The sequence below is a fragment of the Antechinus flavipes genome, chromosome 3, assembly GCF_016432865.1.
Source record: "Antechinus flavipes isolate AdamAnt ecotype Samford, QLD, Australia chromosome 3, AdamAnt_v2, whole genome shotgun sequence".
Lineage (NCBI taxonomy): Eukaryota > Metazoa > Chordata > Mammalia > Dasyuromorphia > Dasyuridae > Antechinus > Antechinus flavipes.
Genome location: NC_067400.1, coordinates 168,758,740 through 168,777,923, shown reverse-complemented (window position 1 = coordinate 168,777,923; position 19,184 = coordinate 168,758,740). Strand labels below are relative to the sequence as shown.

At 33.7% G+C, this 19,184-nt stretch overlaps 1 protein-coding gene across 7 annotated transcripts in view; it reads right to left on the bottom strand.

The window, feature by feature from the left end:
- ARHGEF7 (Rho guanine nucleotide exchange factor 7) overlaps positions 1-19,184 on the bottom strand; it is a 333,485-nt gene that overhangs the window by 188,707 nt on the left and 125,594 nt on the right. For all 7 annotated transcript variants that reach the window (XM_051984209.1, XM_051984207.1, XM_051984208.1 and 4 more), the window contains 2 exons: positions 10,328-10,458; positions 168-369 (listed from right to left, as the gene is read on the bottom strand). In XM_051984209.1, the coding sequence (XP_051840169.1) occupies positions 168-369; positions 10,328-10,458 (333 nt within the window). The remainder of the gene's footprint in view (positions 1-167; positions 370-10,327; positions 10,459-19,184) is intronic.

Genomic DNA, 19,184 nt, shown 5'->3' with positions numbered 1-19,184 from the left:
CCCAAAAAAAATTTTAAAACCCTAGAACAGAAATAGTAAGCATTCGATCAGTTATTCAAACAGCAGAAAAATATTAGTAGCAAATTTAGTTAATTATATCCTAGTGTTGTTCTGTTCCTCTTTAAGAAAATGGCAATTCTACAAATATGAAAACCTCAAACACTTACCATTTGACTTGATTTCTCGTACATAGTTGCTAGGGAACCAGCCTGTTTTGCCATTGTGAGTACCCTCCCACCAGCCACCTTCTTCTACTCTTGTGACATGGATGATGTCTCCTTTTGTAAAAGAAAGTTCATCTTCATTTGTTTGCTGGAAATTAAATTTTGCTCTCACCACCAGTTGATGGTTGCTATTATCCGTCATGTCCTAAAATGAAAGAACAAATATAAGAAAAAGTGTATTTTCTCATGAAACTGATCCAACTATCACCCAAAAACAAAGCAAACTGAAATTAATCCTATTTTAAACTGTGCAAATAGAATATTATATTTTTGTTATCTTACTTTGTAACTAAACTGATGTCCAAAAAAAAAAAAATCATTGCATCATAAATCGGGTCAACACACTTGTTTTATAGGTAAGGAAGTTAACTGAGCCAAGTAAAAAGATTGGAATTAAAACAGAATTTCAGCCAAGCTGCTCTGGCTCAAAATAGTGTTCAAATAGTGTTATTCTTTAAAAAAGGAATTTTATTTAAAAATAAAAACTGTTAATAATGTACATATGGCCAGATTATTTTGAAAGTATTCCTCTTAATAGTTCTTTGTTTTTAACTTTCAATGTAGTAAGAATTTAATGTGACCACAATTACTTAATGGTTCTTTTGAGTTTGTTTTTAATTGTTTTTAACGAAGCTTATACTACCATTTTCTTCAAAGTTTTACATGATAATTTCTAAAAGGTAATGACATTGACAATTTTGCAGGAAAATTATAGTATTTTGATGAGCTCAGGATTTCATGAGTGTGGGCATCTTTTCATAATAAATTCCACTTAACAGAAAGAAAAAATAAAAGTTTAAGCCATGTGACTGATCAGTCATTTCAACAAACAAAACAGCAGAAAAATAAATTGGATCAATATAGAACCCAGCTCTCTGTTATTTTTCATCCTCAATACATAACCAATCCACTTCCTTTTCAAGTCATACATATTCTCAAAGTATTCCATACTACTTCCCTCATGAAAATCATCCTTGTTACTTAGAACTTTAAGTCTACAAGATTTTGCTGTCCTGTGGCTACCCAGCATCTACAAGATCTTGCTATCCTGTGGCTACACAGCATCAGCAAGGTGTGGCAACAAGTAATTTGAGTCATTGAAAGCATCATGCCAGGCCTCAAAAGAGATATGTTTGTACCTTTTTATATTTGACTCTGTATCTAGCTCATTTTTCACTTTAGTAACTAGCTAAGATAAACATATAGCTAGAATAAATCAATAATCTATCCATCTAGCTATATTTGTAAATCTTGGCAATATGTGCTCTTCATCCATTTTGTTTTTCCAGTGTGGGTGGGCAGTGTTGGGCCAATATCTTTAACACCACTAATAACTGATGAACACAAAGAACTACTGAACAAAGTTGGTATCTTTTATAATTTTACCATGTATATTTAAGATCCCTTTTGAGGAGTCATCAGAATGAATATCAACTTTTTTACAATTCAACAAATATTAGGCACTATAAGATATTTTAGTTTCTACACCTTTCATTATGGCTAAATGTGATGGCCAAAAAAAATGTATTTTGTTGTAGTAGCTTATGAAAATCTGTATTCCCTTCTCATGTTTTTATAACAAATATTTTCAATGTATGCAGGAGTATTTAAATATAGATTTTATAGAGATAAGAAATAAGGTAAGTGGGTTGGCATTTGCTGATTATGTCTAATTCACTTTTTTTTCTGTAAACAATCTTTTTTATCTTACAATCTTCCCTTCTCTAGGAATTCTTCAAAGTTGATTCATAAAGATCTTTAAAACAGATCTCACCAAAAGATTTTTCTATATATTGGTCACTTTAAGCTACCCTTCAGAGTTTTATCTTCTTGAGACCATTACCACTTCCTCACATAGGATATCTAATCTCAGAGTGATAAAGTTCAATGATGAAAACACTATAAAAATGACAGTAGATTGTTCATTTCTCCTTTGTGATATAGTATTATCTACAAATTCCTTCAAGTTAATCAAATTTAGTCTACACCAAATGATAAAATCACTAAAGATAAAAAATATTTTCATTGCCTTTTTCCCCTTGTTCTAATGTAAGTAAAAATGTTTTCATTACCTTTTTCCCTTGTTCTTATGTAAGTCAGCCTCCTTCAATGTTTTACAAATAGGCATATTCTAAACCAATATTGCTCTTTGCTGTTAACAGCTTTTCACTTATGAAATGTTTGCTGATTGGAGTGGTTTCTGTCTTCTTTCAATTATTCTTTCAGTCTTCTTGTCATGGCAACAGCTTTGTATTTGTTAAACTTACTCTAAAAATTGTGATAATCACTTCCCATTGTTCATTATTATACAAATTATTTAAATACGTCATAAAATGCCTTCACATCTTTATCTTTTCTTCTAATTTGCTCTAACCAGTTCATGCTTTGACTGAACACGTTCCAAAAAAAGTCTACAAAAAAGAATTATATCTGTAAACAAGTAATTCTCATCTAACAAAAGGAAAATAATACAGTGAGAAAAAGCATCGAATTTGGAGCCAGAGAGACTGATTCTATATTAAAATTCTGTTATTTGCAAGTCACTTTACTTCTGACTCAGTTTTCTTACCGAAAAAGTGAAGGATAGCCTTCCCTGCTAAATACTCTATCTACCTTGTATTTAACTACCTATTATTTATTCTACACTTATTACTCATATACATTTGTAGTATATGTCATCTCCCCCAATGAAATTTAAGCTCTTTGTAAATACTATTTGTCATTTTATTCCCTCTATACGGCATATAGATATTCAATGAACTACTGAATGTCCAGAGTTCTTTCCAGTTCTAAATCCTAGAAATGTTAAGATAGTAAATTTAAATTTTTATATGTTCAGTATTCACCTTATCAAGTACCTTCTTGTACTTTTCTTGAAAAATATATTAATGATTTGTAAACAGGATGTTTCGGGTTCACACTATGGAATTTGGATCCCTTTAATTTTCTTGTTCAGAAACCATATTTCTTTTCATCATGGTCTTTACCATTCTCCCTTGTACCTAACTTTTTATTATTAAAGTCACAGAAAATTAAGGTGTATATTGACTTAGTTTGGAGGTCCTTATGATTGTAATCAGAGAATTTATCCAGTTAAAAGGCATATGATGGAAGGGAGTTTCATAGAGATTGCATTTTGATAAGGTAGCACAGGTAATACATGGCAGAGCCAAGGCTGAAAAATCAAATCTACAATCTGAACCTCTTTCCACTATACCATAATGTTTATTCTCTATAAAAACAACTGGTTCAAAAACTTCAAGTACTTCCTTGGTGGTCCATTTAAATGTATTAACCCTTCCTTAAGAGGAAAAACTGTTTGATAATTGTCTTTGTATGCTGAATACCTAATTCAATTTTTGGTATCTCACAGGATTTAATAATTGTTTATTGACTGACTACACTGATCCAAAAGTATTATAAATAGATATTACCTTTGGGCACATGCATCTCTGAGGAAAAGTTGTGAACTAATTTTCCATTTAACTGTAAATTCTTTAAGTATTCTGGTTTTATTTATAGCAGAAATATCAATAATAAGATAACTGAGTTCTTTTAATAGAATAACTTTTTTGTTGAACAAATAATCAACATTAAGATTATGAATAATAAACTTTGTGTGATTTCTCAGCATCCTCTACCTGATTATGTCACTCTATACTGTCACTGGGAAAAGAAGCTACATAGTTTTGATGAAAACAGAGGAAATTAGTCTGATCTTTGTATCCCCCAATAAAAAGATTCATCTCCTGGCTAACAACATTCTACTATTGAGGGACAACAGATTATTCTATTCAAATTATTAGGAAATACATTAACACCAAGATGGTTAATCATTAATCAGGAACAGTAATATTTTTCATACTAAATTTGCAGATGCTATGGGTAATATTCAAAAGAGTAAGAAGGTCTGGTGGAAAGAGTATTGATATTTGAGACAAAATATTTTGATTCTAATCCTGCCTTAACCACATTCTATCTATTTGACTTTTGCCTAGTCATCTTTCTTCTCTGGGCCTCAGTTCCTCACTGAGGCTAAATAACTTCTAAAGGCCCTACTAGTCTAAAACTGCGATGCTATCATTTTATGCAAGAACTCTTAAAGACATTTTCCACTGAAATTTCTCTTATGCTTCTAGTTTAACTATGAACTGAAAGAGGATGAAGAACAGGGAATCTTCTTCAATTTGATCTAATCTTTCTCCTCTACAAAAATATCACATCTACTAAAAATTTTCTCCATTAAGAACTTGGCCTTCAAGGAGGATTATGAGAAGATTTCAGAGTAGGTCAGAAACATTCCAGATTTTCCCCTACAAACAAAACAAAATAGCACCTCAAGGTGAACTTAGATCCGTGAAAAACAAGTAAGAACTTGGGGCACAACAGAGAACCTACTAGTACAACCTGAGAAGTTCTCAAAAAAGACCGCAGAACTGAAGATTAACCGGTGAGGTATGAAATGTAAATAAATCCTCCAGGCTAGCTCTCCAGAAACAGTCCCTAGAGAGCCCTGGGACTACCTGGATTAGAAGGGAACCTCAGCCATAACCACAGGGACTTTCACCTCTTGGACAGGTTGGGGAGCGTGAAAAGACTCTACTGATAAGGAACTCTACTGATAAGGAATACCAGGCCCAACTGTACCACTGAGACTCAGCGCTAGGCTATAAAGAACCAGTACAAACAAGAGAACTGTTCGGTTCTGCACACATATATTGTATCTAGGAAATACTGTGACATATTTAACATGTATAGGACTGCTTGCCATCTGGGGGAAAGGGTGGAGGGAGGGAGGGGAAAAGTCAGCACAGAAGTGAGTGCAAGGGATAATGTTGTAAAAAATTACCCAGATATGGGTTCTGTCAATAAAAAATTATAATTAAAAAAAAAAAAAAAGAAGAAGAACCAGTACACCTCTAGTGAACCCAGACACAGTGGAGCAGAGAAGCTGCTGGCTGTGAGCACTTACGTTCTTGGTTTGGGGTTCTAAGTCAAAGAAAAGAAGTGAATGAAGACTTGAAGCCAGAGGCACCATCCTCCCAACTCCAGGACTAAAGGTGATTACACTATTATTATTTTGTTTTAAAAAGCATGCGAAGGAGAAAGAACCCAATCATAGAAAGTTACTATCCTACCCCCAAAGAATAATGTTATATGACTACCTGAGAATTTAAGAAGAACTCAAAAAAAAAAAAGAACTTTACAATCAAGAGAGACTGAGGAAAAACTTTAAAAAGTTTTAAAAATAAGAACAATCCAAGAAAAGAAAAATAAGACTACCAATAAATAATAATAATGTCAAAAAAAAAAAAAAAGATCCAGAGTCTTAAGGAAAATGATTTTTTGCAAATAAGACAAAGGCAAAACTCTGAAGTTATAAGAAACCAAGGAATAATAAAACAAAATATGAAAAATGAAAAAAATAGAAGAGAAAAGAACATAAAACATAAGAAAAACAACAGATCTAGAGAACAGATCAAGAAAAAAAAAAAACCTAAGATTAAATATACAATCTGAAAGCTATGACCAAATATATAGAGAGATATAATAATACAAGAAATAAAGAAAATTATCCTGAAGTTATAGAACAAGAGATAAAGTAGAAATAGAAAAATAAATCCAGCAATTTACAAGGAAAACATATAGAATTATTGCTAAATTTTGAAAGCCCCAGATCAACAAGCAACAAAAAAATTCAAATATGTTAGAAATATATTATGAATTGCATAGGATTTATCTGCATCTACAACAAAAGACTGCATGTCCTGTAACAGTATATGTTAACAACCCATAGGACTGAGTCTGAAAATTTATCCAGCAAAACTGAGAATAATATTGAATGGGGGGAAAAAAGAACATTCAGAAAACTGTCAGATTTTGGGAATTTTGTCTCAAACAAACCTAAACTCAACAGAAAATTTAACATATAAGAGCCAAAATCAAAGACTAATTTTTGAAATATGGAGAAATTTTAACAATAGCATAGCAATCAGTATTAATTATAGAGAGCAGAATCAATGGATAAATTAGTTGTATACTAAAACACTGTTCCTTCTCATCTGTTGTAGGCATGACTGAAGTACTCTGGTTTTCCTAGGACATAACATAAATTGGTTAGAGAAACATCTAAAGCTTCAAGAATATTTTTTTCTTCAGCACTCTGTGCCACTCCACCTACCAAAACAAAGCTTGCCAGCTCTTACTGACTAATGAGGGTTAGAACCAAGTTTATCAACATGCTACTAGAAAAGCGACAGTATATACTTTCCTCTTCTCATAAACTGTCTTGTCCATTATGAACTCCACTATATTTTCTTCTCTGTAAATTTATGCACAATAACTTCATTAAATCTGTTTTGTAGAACACACATGTTTGCAATCCTGGTGATGTTGAAGGCAACTGTAGCAATAAAGTTTCCAGAACCAGGGCGAGGCTGACCATACAAAAGAGTCCTCTCCCAGCTAATTACAAATATTAAAGTAAGCATCCTTTAGGATCCACTATTTAGTAATGAATGTAAACCAAAGGTGTAGTTCTCAGAAAATAAAAAAATGCTTACAAACCAATCTGCCTCCTCTTCATAAATGTAAAACATTGGAAACTTATATTCCTTCTCAGAGTATCTGATTTCTCTCAAGCAATCCTTTTTGGCTGCCTCTAACACAGACACTTATTAAAAAAAAAAAAAAAAACACCTCACAAATGGAGCCTCCAAAAGGAAAAGGAAATTGTTGTGAAGTGGGAAAAAGGCAAAGATAATATATAGTTGAAATTTTGTTTCATTCAAAATTAGCTCTGAGAAGATAAAGCACATATTCTGTTTACAACCTTTCTGAATTTTTTTATGATCAAAGGCATTTTTTTTTTAAGGATGTAGAGATCCTTAATCTCTAGGATAAGAGGATGTAAGGATCATTTGAATGAGATTTCAAATGATTGGGTTTTTTTACATTTTTAAAAAATTATAACATTTTATTGACAGAACCCATGCCTGGGTAATTTTTTACAACATTATCCCTTGTACTCACTTCTGTTCCAACTTTTCCTCTTCTTCCCTCCACCCCCCTCCTCCAGATGGCAAGCAGTCCTATACATGTTAAATATATCACACCGTATAACCTAGATACAATATATGTGTGCAGAACCGAACAGTTCTCTTGTTGCACAGGAAGAATTGGATTTAGAAGGTAAAAATAACTCGGGAAGAAAAACAAAAATGCAAACAGTTTGCATTCATTTCCCAGTGTTCTTTCTTTGGGTGTAGCTGCTTCTGTCCATCATTGATCAACTGGAACTGAATTAGATCTTCTCTTTGTTGAAGAAATCCACTTCCATCAGAATACATCCTCATACAGTATCATTGTTGAAGTATAATGATCTCCTGGTTCTACTCATTTCACTTAGCATCAGTTCATGTAAGTCTCTCCAAGCCTTTCTATATTCATCTAGGCAAATTCTTTTCAACAGTTTCTATACTTCTTTTTAATCTGAATCCATAATTCCAAAGAAATTCTGAGTCTTCTAGAGAGCCATGTCCAATAACATTTAAATTTCATTCAAATTCAGATCAGGGAAATGGTGTTACTTTGAAAGAGGGGAAGTACAGATAAATAGCAAAGAAATATTTCTAGTCTCCTCTATTTTCTTTTGTTGATGAGTCATTTTGATCATGTCTAGTTGCTCATAACCCCAAAGTAATTTGCCATTTCCTTCTCCAGCTCAATTTGCAGATAAAGAAACTGAGGCAAATAGGATTAAATGAAATGCTCAGAGTCACAAATCTCTTAAATATTTGCAGCCAGACTTCAAGTCAGTAGGATAAAATTTCCTAATTTAGTTCTGGCACTCTATCTATTGAGTCACCTCGCTATTATCTTATTTTCTATTAACTGCTTTAAAAAGCAGAAAGGACAGGGCAGCTAGATGGTGCAATAGATAGAGTGATGGCCCTGAAGTCAGGAGGACCTGAGTTCAAATACAGCTTCAGACAGTTCAAATACTTCCTAGCTAAGTGACTGAGCAAGTCACTTAACCCCAATTGTCTCAGCAAAAAAAAAGTGGAAAAGCCTTTTTTTAAATTTTTCTGTCACTATATCTTACAGATTTTACTACTGCTTCCTAAATTACTGTGATTAATAAATTTAAACTTACAGAATTCTTAAAAAAAAAAAAAAACCCAAAAACTAAAGTACAGTAAGCATATGCGCTCGCTTGCTCGCTCTCTCTCTCTCTCTCTCTCTCTCTCTCTCTCTCTCTGTGTCACACACACACACACACACACACACACACACACACACACACACACAGAATTTACTCATCAGAACTTAGGGAGACTCTGGGTATGCATTAGGCTGTCCAAAGAACAGAAGAATAGAAAAGCCCAAGACAAATAATTTTTATTCCTCTATAAAGGCACTTTAATAATACCTGGGCGTGCCCACATACAAGTCAACTTTTATTTTACTCAAATTTACCAAACCCCACAAAAATTTTAAAGTCAAAATGAGTAAAAACTGAGAGTATAATAAGCACTTAAATGCTTATTGATTAATAAATTCTACTTTTGTCTCCCAATTCTCTTTTCTATCTTAAAGCAAATGTTTTAAAATAACAGTGTAAAGATCAAATTAATAAATATATTTAGCAAATATCACAATAAAAATTCACATCAACACATACGTATAATAGTAAAATTCAGCAAAATCCCATAATATTGATGTATCTTACAACACTCATGTTTAACTTAACTGTCTATATTTATTTCTGATCTGAATTAACTTATTTGTAATATTGAAGAAAACCAAATTATACATAGCAACAAGAAGGTTATACAATGATCAATTCTGATGGGCATGGTTTTTTTCAGCAGCAAGGTGACTGAGGTCATTTCCAATGGTCTTATGACAGAGAGAGCTATCTATATCCAGAGAGAGAACTGTGGGAACTGAGTGTGCATCACAATAATATTTTCACCTTTTTTGTTGTTGTTGTTGTTGTTTCCTTGCATTTTGGTTTTTTCTCATTTCTTTTTCCTTTTTGATCTGATTTTTCTTGTGCAACAAGATAATGTGGAAATATGTATAGAAGAATTGCACATGTTTAACATATATTGGATTACTTGCTGTCTAGGGGAGAGGTGGAAGGAAGAGAAGGAGAAAAAAATTTGGAACACAAGGTTTTGCAAGGGTGAATGCTGAAAACTATCTTTGCATATGGTTTGAAAATAAAAAGATACATACACACACACACACACGAAAATCAAGTACTTGTATCTCATCAAAACATCACTACTGATTTCATTAATTTAAATTTATGTGCTGTGGTTTATTTTTCATGGCAAAGAAGACAAGTGTAATAGACCTTGGTTCAGGGACTTTTGCCCCATTAAAATAGTCTTAAGACTTTAAAACATCCTTAAAACAATGGTTTTTCACATCAAGTTTTACCTTTCTTTCTCCTTACTTTTCACTTTTCTTTTTCCCAGTCCATCATTATTACATTTATCATCAATATGTTCCTTGCCCATTCTGATAATACAAAATCATATTTTTCTTCACTTCATCCATCCATTAATTTAGATCTCTTTTCTTTGAACTATTCTTAGCTATCATATGGGTTTTCTTCTTTTATAAAAGTTTAATTTATTAAAGCACTTTACATGTTTTTAGGTAGCAAGAAAATGATTAGTAGACAATTTAGGTTTTATAGACTTTAGATATTCAATCTTTTCTTCTCTGTTTTCCTTAAAAATATATATTTATCCCAACACTTTAGTATAAAAGGATATTTATGAAGTTTAAATAAGAAAATACCACACAGTACCCAAGCACTCATTTTTATGGAAGATATAAGTAAGATGCTATGTGTTTACACATACACACACACACGCACACACACACACACACACACACACACACACACACACACACAATCTACTCGTCAGAATTTATGGAGACTCTGGGTAGTCATTAGACTGTTCAAAGAGTGTTAGAATAGAGCTGTCCGGGGCAAATAACTTTTATTCCTTTACAACATCACTTTAATAACATGGGGGTATGGCACACATACAAGTCAGCTTTTACTTTAATCATAAACTTACCAAACTTCGATACTGGCCCTGGAACAATTTTGAAGTCCGACTAAGTAAAGACTGGGATCCAAGGGAATCAAAGGACTTTATTCGATGAGATGAGGGTCGAGCACATACAGAGTCACTTCCCAACCCAATGTCTGAAAAGGTTATGCACAAAAAAAAAAAGTTGAAGATGTCTGATACCACATACTTTCACAACTGACTAAACTTTTAAAACATGGCAGCAACACAAGAATATCCCAAAAGACTTCAACAAAGCAAGTCATTTACACATACTAAACAAAGAAGTTATTCTTTGTCTACTATATATAAATCACTTACATTCATTCCCCTATTACCTTTCCAGAAATTATCTTCAGCTAACTGCTCAAATCAATCCCTTTCTGGCATAATTTTTCAAATATTTGATAATTAAAATTATCCAAGGTACTTCTCAATTTGATGGCAATACTTCACAATAATTCTTGTTAGTTACCCTTCACATAGGAAAAGCAAACCTCTCTAAACAAATGGTTTAACAAAGACAAGAAAGCATAGCAAAAAAACAAAAAGAAGGAGTTATTTGCAAAAAAAACAGAAAGGGTCCATGCTTGAAAGTAATAGAGGGCAACTATATTACTACAGAGTAGATCCTATTCCATAAAAATGGGGATATTTTTTTCATTGTAGTTATATCCTCAATGCCTAATACCTTGCAAGGCACATAGTCAGTACTTAATAAATATTTGTTGACTGGCAGCCAGAAGTATCTATTGCTGCAAAAATCCTCTCCCATCCAAATGAAGAAACCTAGACCAGTTCAGTTAAGAGTGTATAACCAGAATGAAATGAGATAATAGATGTGAAAATACCACATAAAATAAAAGCAATAAATTTTGCTGCCTTTGACTCTCACCAATAACTGAAAGCACATAATGTCACTCATTTCATCAAAGAAGGATGCTAGTAACATACTGATGGGAGATGGATGCCTTTTAAGAAAAAAAAATCTTCCCAGACATTCAGACATGGATATGTCTAAAAAGTTTCAAAGCTCCCAGAGCTTTCATATAAAGAGGCAGAGATTCTAAAAAACCATCCACATTCTCCTTTTTAAAAATACAAAAATATCTCAATCATCTATGAATGAGCCAAATTTTATAAGATTAAATTTAATCAGGTTAAATGTAAAGTGTTGAACCTGATTTTTTAAAGTCAATTATTCAAGTACAGAATTGAGAAAGTTATAAAGTCTTTCACATGAAAAAGGCCTAGGAACTCAGAAACCAGCAAACTCAAAATGAATCAACAATGTCAACATGGCAGTCAGAAATGTTCATATAACTTTTGGATACACTTATAGAAATACAGCCCCCCCCCCCCCCATCCCTCCGAAAAAAAATGAGATTACATAATTCCACACTGTATTCTGTCCTGGTCAGATTACATCTGGAATACTGTGTTCAGTTCTAACTAATTTGTTCCAAAAAGGACATTTAACAAAATGGGATACATTTAGAGAAGGACAAAGCTTAACTTTAGCACCACCCTCCTATCCCATCCACCCTTTCCTCACCAATACTTGTATTTATTTTACACATTATTCAAATACAAAATATCTGTTACATGTTATCTCCCTCTCCCCAAAAGAATATAAGTTCTTCTGAGAACTCCTTGTTTACACTTTTTGTCTTCTTATCCTCAGTGCCTATGACAAAGAACTAATTGACACTTGTTGAAAAAGGTAAGGTTACATCAAATCATACCATTAGAGAATGAGTTGATAAAAGGCCTAGAGACTTACATGAAGTGATACTAAGTGAAGTGAGTAGAATCAAGAGAACATTAAACGCAACAAGAAGATTATGTGATGATCAACTTGGCTCATTTCAACAGCAAGATGATTCAGGACAATTTCAATAGACTTGTAAGAAGAACAGCCATCTGCATCCAGAAGGGACTGAATGTGGATGACAACATGGTATTTTCACCTTTTTTATTATTTGCTTGCTTTTTTCTTCTTATTTGCTTGCTTTTTTTCCTATTCTCATTTTTTCCCTTTTTTTAATCTAATTTTCCTTGTGCAGCATGATACATGTTTAGATATGTTTAGAAGATTTGCACATGTTTAACCTATATTGGGTTATTTGCTGTGTAGATGAGGGGAGAGGGAAGGAAGAGAGGAAATCTGGGACATAGGGTTTTCGAAGAGTGAATGCTGAAAACTATTTTTGCATGTATTTTGAAAATAAAAGTTTATTAATTTAAAGAGACAGAGATGATTTGATGGAAATGTTTAGCTTAAAGGGAAAAAAAAAAAAAACATGAGGAAGGAAAGAGTTGGAAATGGATAATAACTGTCCTTGTGTATTTAAAGAAATACCACGTGGCAATCACACTTATTCTGATAGATCCTAGAAATCAGGCCTAGGAATCTGCTAGGAATAGCAGAGATTGATAGAGGACTTAAAAGTCTGTAAAGCCCTTTACAAATGATTCATTTCTCTGTGCTTCAGAAGATTCCTGGGCAGTAGGTACAACAAATATATAAATGAGGAAACTGAAGTTCAAAGAATTTAAGCGGCTGTCATGGTCACACTTACTATCAGAGAGTATTTAAACTCTGATATTCCATCTAAATTTTAAGTCTAGCATTGTTTCCCTATTCCCTTAGATGCTAGTGTCCCCTTTGTTCCCCACAAAAAGAAAAACATCTTGTGTGTGTGGGTGTGTGTGTGTGTGTGTGCGCGTGCGCGTGCACACGTGTGGGGGAGAGAGGGGAGGGGAAGGAAAAGGGGAAAGGGAGGTCTCCCCTGATGAAAGATACCTCTTTGAGGTAGCTACAGTTTCATTTATACCTCTGTACACTCACTACCTGACTATAAAATGTTAACAAATAGAACTGTCCAAAAGTAGAATACTTTTATTCAAAAGATAAAGAACTTCCTTTTACTGGTGTTTTTCAAGTAAATACTGTATAACCACTTTAAAATGTTGAAGCCTAGAAACACAATTAAGATACTAGAATATCAAGGGAAAAGTACATCACCATCTCCTCTCAACAACTCTTAACCAAAAAGTTGAAGAAAAGGTAACAAACTGAATTCTAATAAAGAAATTCAAGGGAAAAAAAAAAAAAAAAAAAAAAACCAACCACACACACAGTGAATCATTTTTCCAGTCCAAATCAGCAGAGGGCGACAAGCAAAGAAGTCTGTTGACACTAGAGATAGGAATGTTTCTTGTAAGAGCCGTGTACTCCAACAGTAAAAAGCTTCTAATAAAATACAATATTTATTTCTATTAAAAACACTAAAGAGCATAGGAATAAAGGAAACATTCCTTAAAATGATAGGCAGTATCTAGTAAAGCTATCAGCAAGCATTATCTGTAATAAGGATAAGCCAGAAGCCTCCTCAATAAGATCAGGGATGAAGTAAGAATGACTGTTATTATTCATATTTTACTAGAAATGATAACTACAGGGGCAGCTAGGTGGCCCAGTGGATAGAGCACCAGCCCTTAAATCAGGATGACCTGAGTTCAAATCTGGCCTCAGACATACTTAACACTTCCTAGCTTAACACTTCCTAGCCTGGGCAAATCACTTAACCCCAACTGCCTCAGCAAAAAAAAAAAAAAAAGTTAACTACAGCAATAGTTGAGGGGGGAGAAGAAATTGAAGGAATTAGAACAGACAAGGAGAAAACAAAAACTATTACTTTTTGCAGATAATATGATTATTTACTTAGAAAATCCTAAAGAATCATATAAAAAATTAATTGAAATAATTAACCATTTCATCAAAGTTGCAGGATATAAAATAAATCATATATATCATCAGCATTTCCATATATTACCAACACAAGTCCAGCAACAAAAGAAAGATTGAAAGAGAAAATCCTTTTAAACTAATTACAGACAACATAAAATACTTGCCAAGACAAACCCAGGAATTACATGAACAAAATTACAAAAAGCTTTTCATACAAATAAAAGTCAGATCTAACATCTGGAAAGCTATTCATTGCTCATAGGTAGCCCAAACCCACATAAGAAAAATGAGAATTCTACATAAATTTATTGTTGAATTCCATAAAAATCAACTACACCAAAGCATTAATTTATAAGATTAATAATAATAAAATTTATCTGAAAGACAAAAAGTCAAAAATATCAAGGGAATTAATGGGGGGAAATGTAAAATAAGGTAGCCTGGTCATATTGGCTTTCAAACTGCATTATAAAGCAGTAATCATCAAAACCATTTGATATTGGATAAGAAATAAAGTGCTTTAAAAAGGAAAGAAAATAGAATGATAGAGCAGTGGAATAGATTATGTACAGAACTGACCACAGTAACTTGGTATTTGATAAATTTAAAGACCCCAGCTTTTAGGACAAGAATTCTCTATCTGCCAAGGATTGCTGGGGAAAATGGAAAGCAGTATGGCAATGTGGCAACATATTATACCATATAGCAAGATAAGTGAAATGAATACATGATGAGGAAGCATGGCTACTAGGTGGAAGGGTTTGCAAAGTCTTCCAGCAACCAAGGACTGAAAGTGGCTCATGAGTAAGTCAGCCTGTGAAGCTCAGATCTGAGCTCTGCCCATAGATGCTAAATGGCTTGTTACTTTCATATTTCTGATGCTGATCATTCCTCTTCTAGGATTGTTAGCAAAAGCCTATTTGTCCTCAGTATCTTCACTCTTTAGCAACCTCCTCAACTAAGTACTGTTCCTTTAAGTATACTCTTATAGATATTGATACTCACAAGAACTACAGAACCAGGACATCTGCTGCCCCAGACAACCTCCTATCAGTGAATCTTCCATGTTACCGTTCTCCTGGTTCAATCATAATTAGCCAGTAGGTGCTAATCCAGGCCTGCTGATGAATGCCAACTTTAGGGAATCAGGTTTGGGACTGCTAAGTAAAGTGACTCTCGCTCAATAATCTATGGAATATAACCCAAATGAACAAAAGGTCTTCATGGGGTTCAATAGTTTTTAAGAGTAGAGAGTCCAAAGAGCTGACCCAGATGACATGGAAACTCATCATGGCATCATGGCAATGCCTGGAACCCTGATCCTCCCCCCCCGCCCCAGTCAAGTTTCTGGTCTTCTTTCCTTCGTTTTAGGGAAAAAGCAGAACAGTGCATACTGCAGTGCAGTGCAGAGACTCTGATAAATTTTAGTAACTTTAGAGGTAAAAGAACTAGTAGCTGGGGGAGGGGTGGTGTCTCTAGAAAAGTTCTCCCAAAGAAGGTAGCTTTTGAGCTAACACCTGAAGAAAGCCAAAACTTTATGAAGAAGAGCCTTTCAAGGCTTGGGAAACAGTTAGTGAAAAGATCTGGAAGTGAGAGATGGAGCATCTTCTTTGAGGATTACCCAGGAGCTCAGGATGACTGCTTAATAAAATGGTATGAGATTGACAACTATAAAAAAGACTGGTTAAATAAGAAGAGAACAGCCAAGTTGGATAAAACTGTCAATGCCAAACAGGGGTTTATGCTCAACTCAGATGTGAGCTGAGGAAAATTATTTGGGCATCTAATTAGAGGACCAATTAGATTACAATGAGAGAGGAAGCCAGAAGCATTAGAGGAGCAAGGTGATGTGGAGGCCATAGCTTGGCGCTTGGAATCACAAAGAATTGAGTTTGACTCCTAACTAAAATGTTTACTAGCTCTGTAGTCCTGAGCAAATCATTTCACCTCTATTTACCTCAATTTCAGTCATCTGTAAAATTGAGGTAATAGTATCTCCTACCTTTCATGGTTGTTGTGAGCATCAAATGCCACGATATTTTTGTTTTATTTTCATTCATTTTAAATTTAATTATAGAACAACAAAAAGGAAGGGGGAAAAAAAGATCATTGACATATACACAAAGAACCTAGAAGAGGATTCAAAATAGAACAATAAATTTCCATTTCATAAAATCCTATGTAATAAATCTCACACACTGTTTTCAAAAAAAAAAAAAAAAAAGACAGGTAAATGATTTAAACATAAAGGGTGATACCATAAGCTGTTGGAATCTTTACAAATTGCTAACTAATTAGAGTTGATCTAATCTTACAAGAAGATGTTTTGGGCAGAACTTGAAACAAGGTTCCTAAGTAGAACTAATTAGTACAATGCTTGGGTTTGCACCTTTACTCATTGGAGTTCACAAGTATGCCAGATTCACAAAGTAAACTTTGTAACTTTGGGAATTCACACCTCCCTTGAAGCTCTTTGGGCCAGAGAGCACTCTGGGAGGAAACCCATAATCCCTCTCTCTTGTATCCCACAATTCATCCCTCTTGTATAAAAGAAATAGACAGAGGCTCTCGGAGATTTCAGCAGAATTACGCCAGAAGCCCTCTCTCCGAGGCAAGGCAGAATATTTTCCACTTGGCTGGCTGGTGGCAGAAGAAGAGTTTTCAGAGGAAGAAGCTACGAGTCGAGAGTTCAATGGACAACCAGATTCATCTTCATCTCACACCACTGTGGTAGGTGGCTGGGCTCCTGCACTTCCCCCACTGAGACCAAGCTGGTCTGAAAGACTCACCAGAAAGCTAGCCGAGCCCCAAGTGAAGGAAACAAGAAATTCATTCCATCTCTGTGCTGGTTGGGAGGCAGAAGAAAGCAGAGGCAGAGGCTGAAGGACAAAACCCTTGGATTTGGCGACATTCGGAGGGCTCTAAGTTAAACCAGCTGCATTTTGAGAAGAAAAAGATCACAACATTTTGGCGCCCGAACAGGGACTGATTCAGATCCATCTGAACTAGATCACAACAATAAGCAAATTAAAAGAGAAAGGAATAGTTTATCTACCAAATCTATGGAGAAGGGAAGAATTTAAGACCAAACAAGAGATAACATTATATAAAATGGATAATTTTGATTATATTAAATTTTTTAAAAATTTGACACAAAAATCAATTCAACTAAGATTAAAAGGAAAGCAAAAAAACTGGGAAACGATGTTTATAGAGTGTCTGTGATAAAGGCCAAAGTTCTCAAATAGATAGAGAACTAAGTCAAATTTATAAGAATACAAGTCATTCACCAACTAATAAATGGTCAAAGAATGTGAACAAGCAGTTTCAGAAGAGAAAATCAAAGCTATCAATACTGATAAAAAAAAAAACATACTAAATCACTATTGATAGAGAAACGCAAATGTTTTAAACTCTGAGGTACTACCTCACACCTATAAGACTGGCTAATGTAACAGAAAACGAAAATGATAAATTGGGGGAATGTTTGAAAATTGGTACAATAATGCACTGTTGGTGGAGTCGTGAACTTTTCCAACCATTCTTGAGAGCAACTGAGAACTGTATATACCTTTTGACCCAGCAATATCACTACTAGATCTGTATCCCAAGTGAAAAGAGAGGAGGAAAAAAAAAAAGGGGAGGGGGGAGGAAGACCTAATTGTACAAAAATAGTTAAAGCAGTTCTTTCTTTTTGTGGTGGCAAAGAACTGGAAATTGAGGAAGAGCCCATGAACTTGGAAAGAGCTGAATAAATTATATAATGAATGAAATGTGATTACATTGAAATACTATCATGCTATAAGAAATGACAAGGAGGCTGATGTCAGAAAAACCACATGCAAAGTGCAGTAATCAGAACCAGCTACAACACTGTACATAGTAACAGTAATAATGTACAATTAATCAATTGTGAATGACTTAACTTTTTGAGGAATATAATAATCCAAAACAATTACAAAGGACTCATGATTTTTTTTTTAAGTGTTATCCATCCCCAGAGACAGAACTTACAGAATCTGAATACAGATTAAAACATACTACTTTTTCATTTTATTTTTTTTTCCTAATGTGTCTTCTTTCACAACATGACTAATATGGAAATATATTTTGACCTAAATCAAACAGCTTATCAGGAAGGGAGAAAATTTGGGACTCAGATTTTTTTTTTAAATTGATGTTAAAATTTGTCTCTATGTACCTGGGGGAAAATAAAATATTTTTTAAAAAAATAAAATTTACAAGTTAAAAAAATAAAGCCAAATCTTTGCACAATCATACAGATTCCCTGTCACACAATACAATTACACCTGAATTTTAAAATTATCATTTAGTAGAGGGAGGTAGAAATGATAATGATATGTGCTCAAGAGGCATGTAATACTGGTACCTCTCATTTTTTATTATTTATGTATAAATTATAATATGGGCTTGCTCATTCTAGTTCAAATGACATAGTTTGCAGCTGAAGTCTCTTCTCCTATTTGCTTGATTACTGTACTATCATCTGTATCTTGAAGGAAAAAGAGGTAGGATAAAAATTCCTCAGTTTTTCTTCCCTAGTAGCTTTGATAAGATTTGGTGAAAGTAAAATTGTTAAGAATAAAACTGTATTCATGGATTTTTCTCTATCCATGCTCTTCCTATCTAATGACTATCACAAATAAAAAAGAACTGCCTATACAAGTTTTTAGCACTTCCAGGAATATTTGAACCTTTCAGTGTCTTTTAAATGTTATCAGAAATATGAACACATGCAAAATTTATTATACTATATTTCAACTTAAACAAGTTGAACTATTTAATATATAGATGGTATGATTTCTATTTTTACTTATGTCTATTCACAGGTGCCTAATTTTGTCTTTAATTACTAACTTATCAATATCAATACCATAAAAAACTTCTTGAAAGCCTCTTTTGTCAATAACTTTCTCTGCTTACTCCCCTTTTACTCAAAATTTCATCAAAGATGACAGGAACAGGATTTGAATCTTGGTCTTACTCTGACAATTATTATATCTATAGCTTTAAAGGGCTATTTTTCCCCCTGGGCTTCAATACCTACTTTGTAAAATGAATGGATCAGAGGAAAATGTTTTCTGAGGT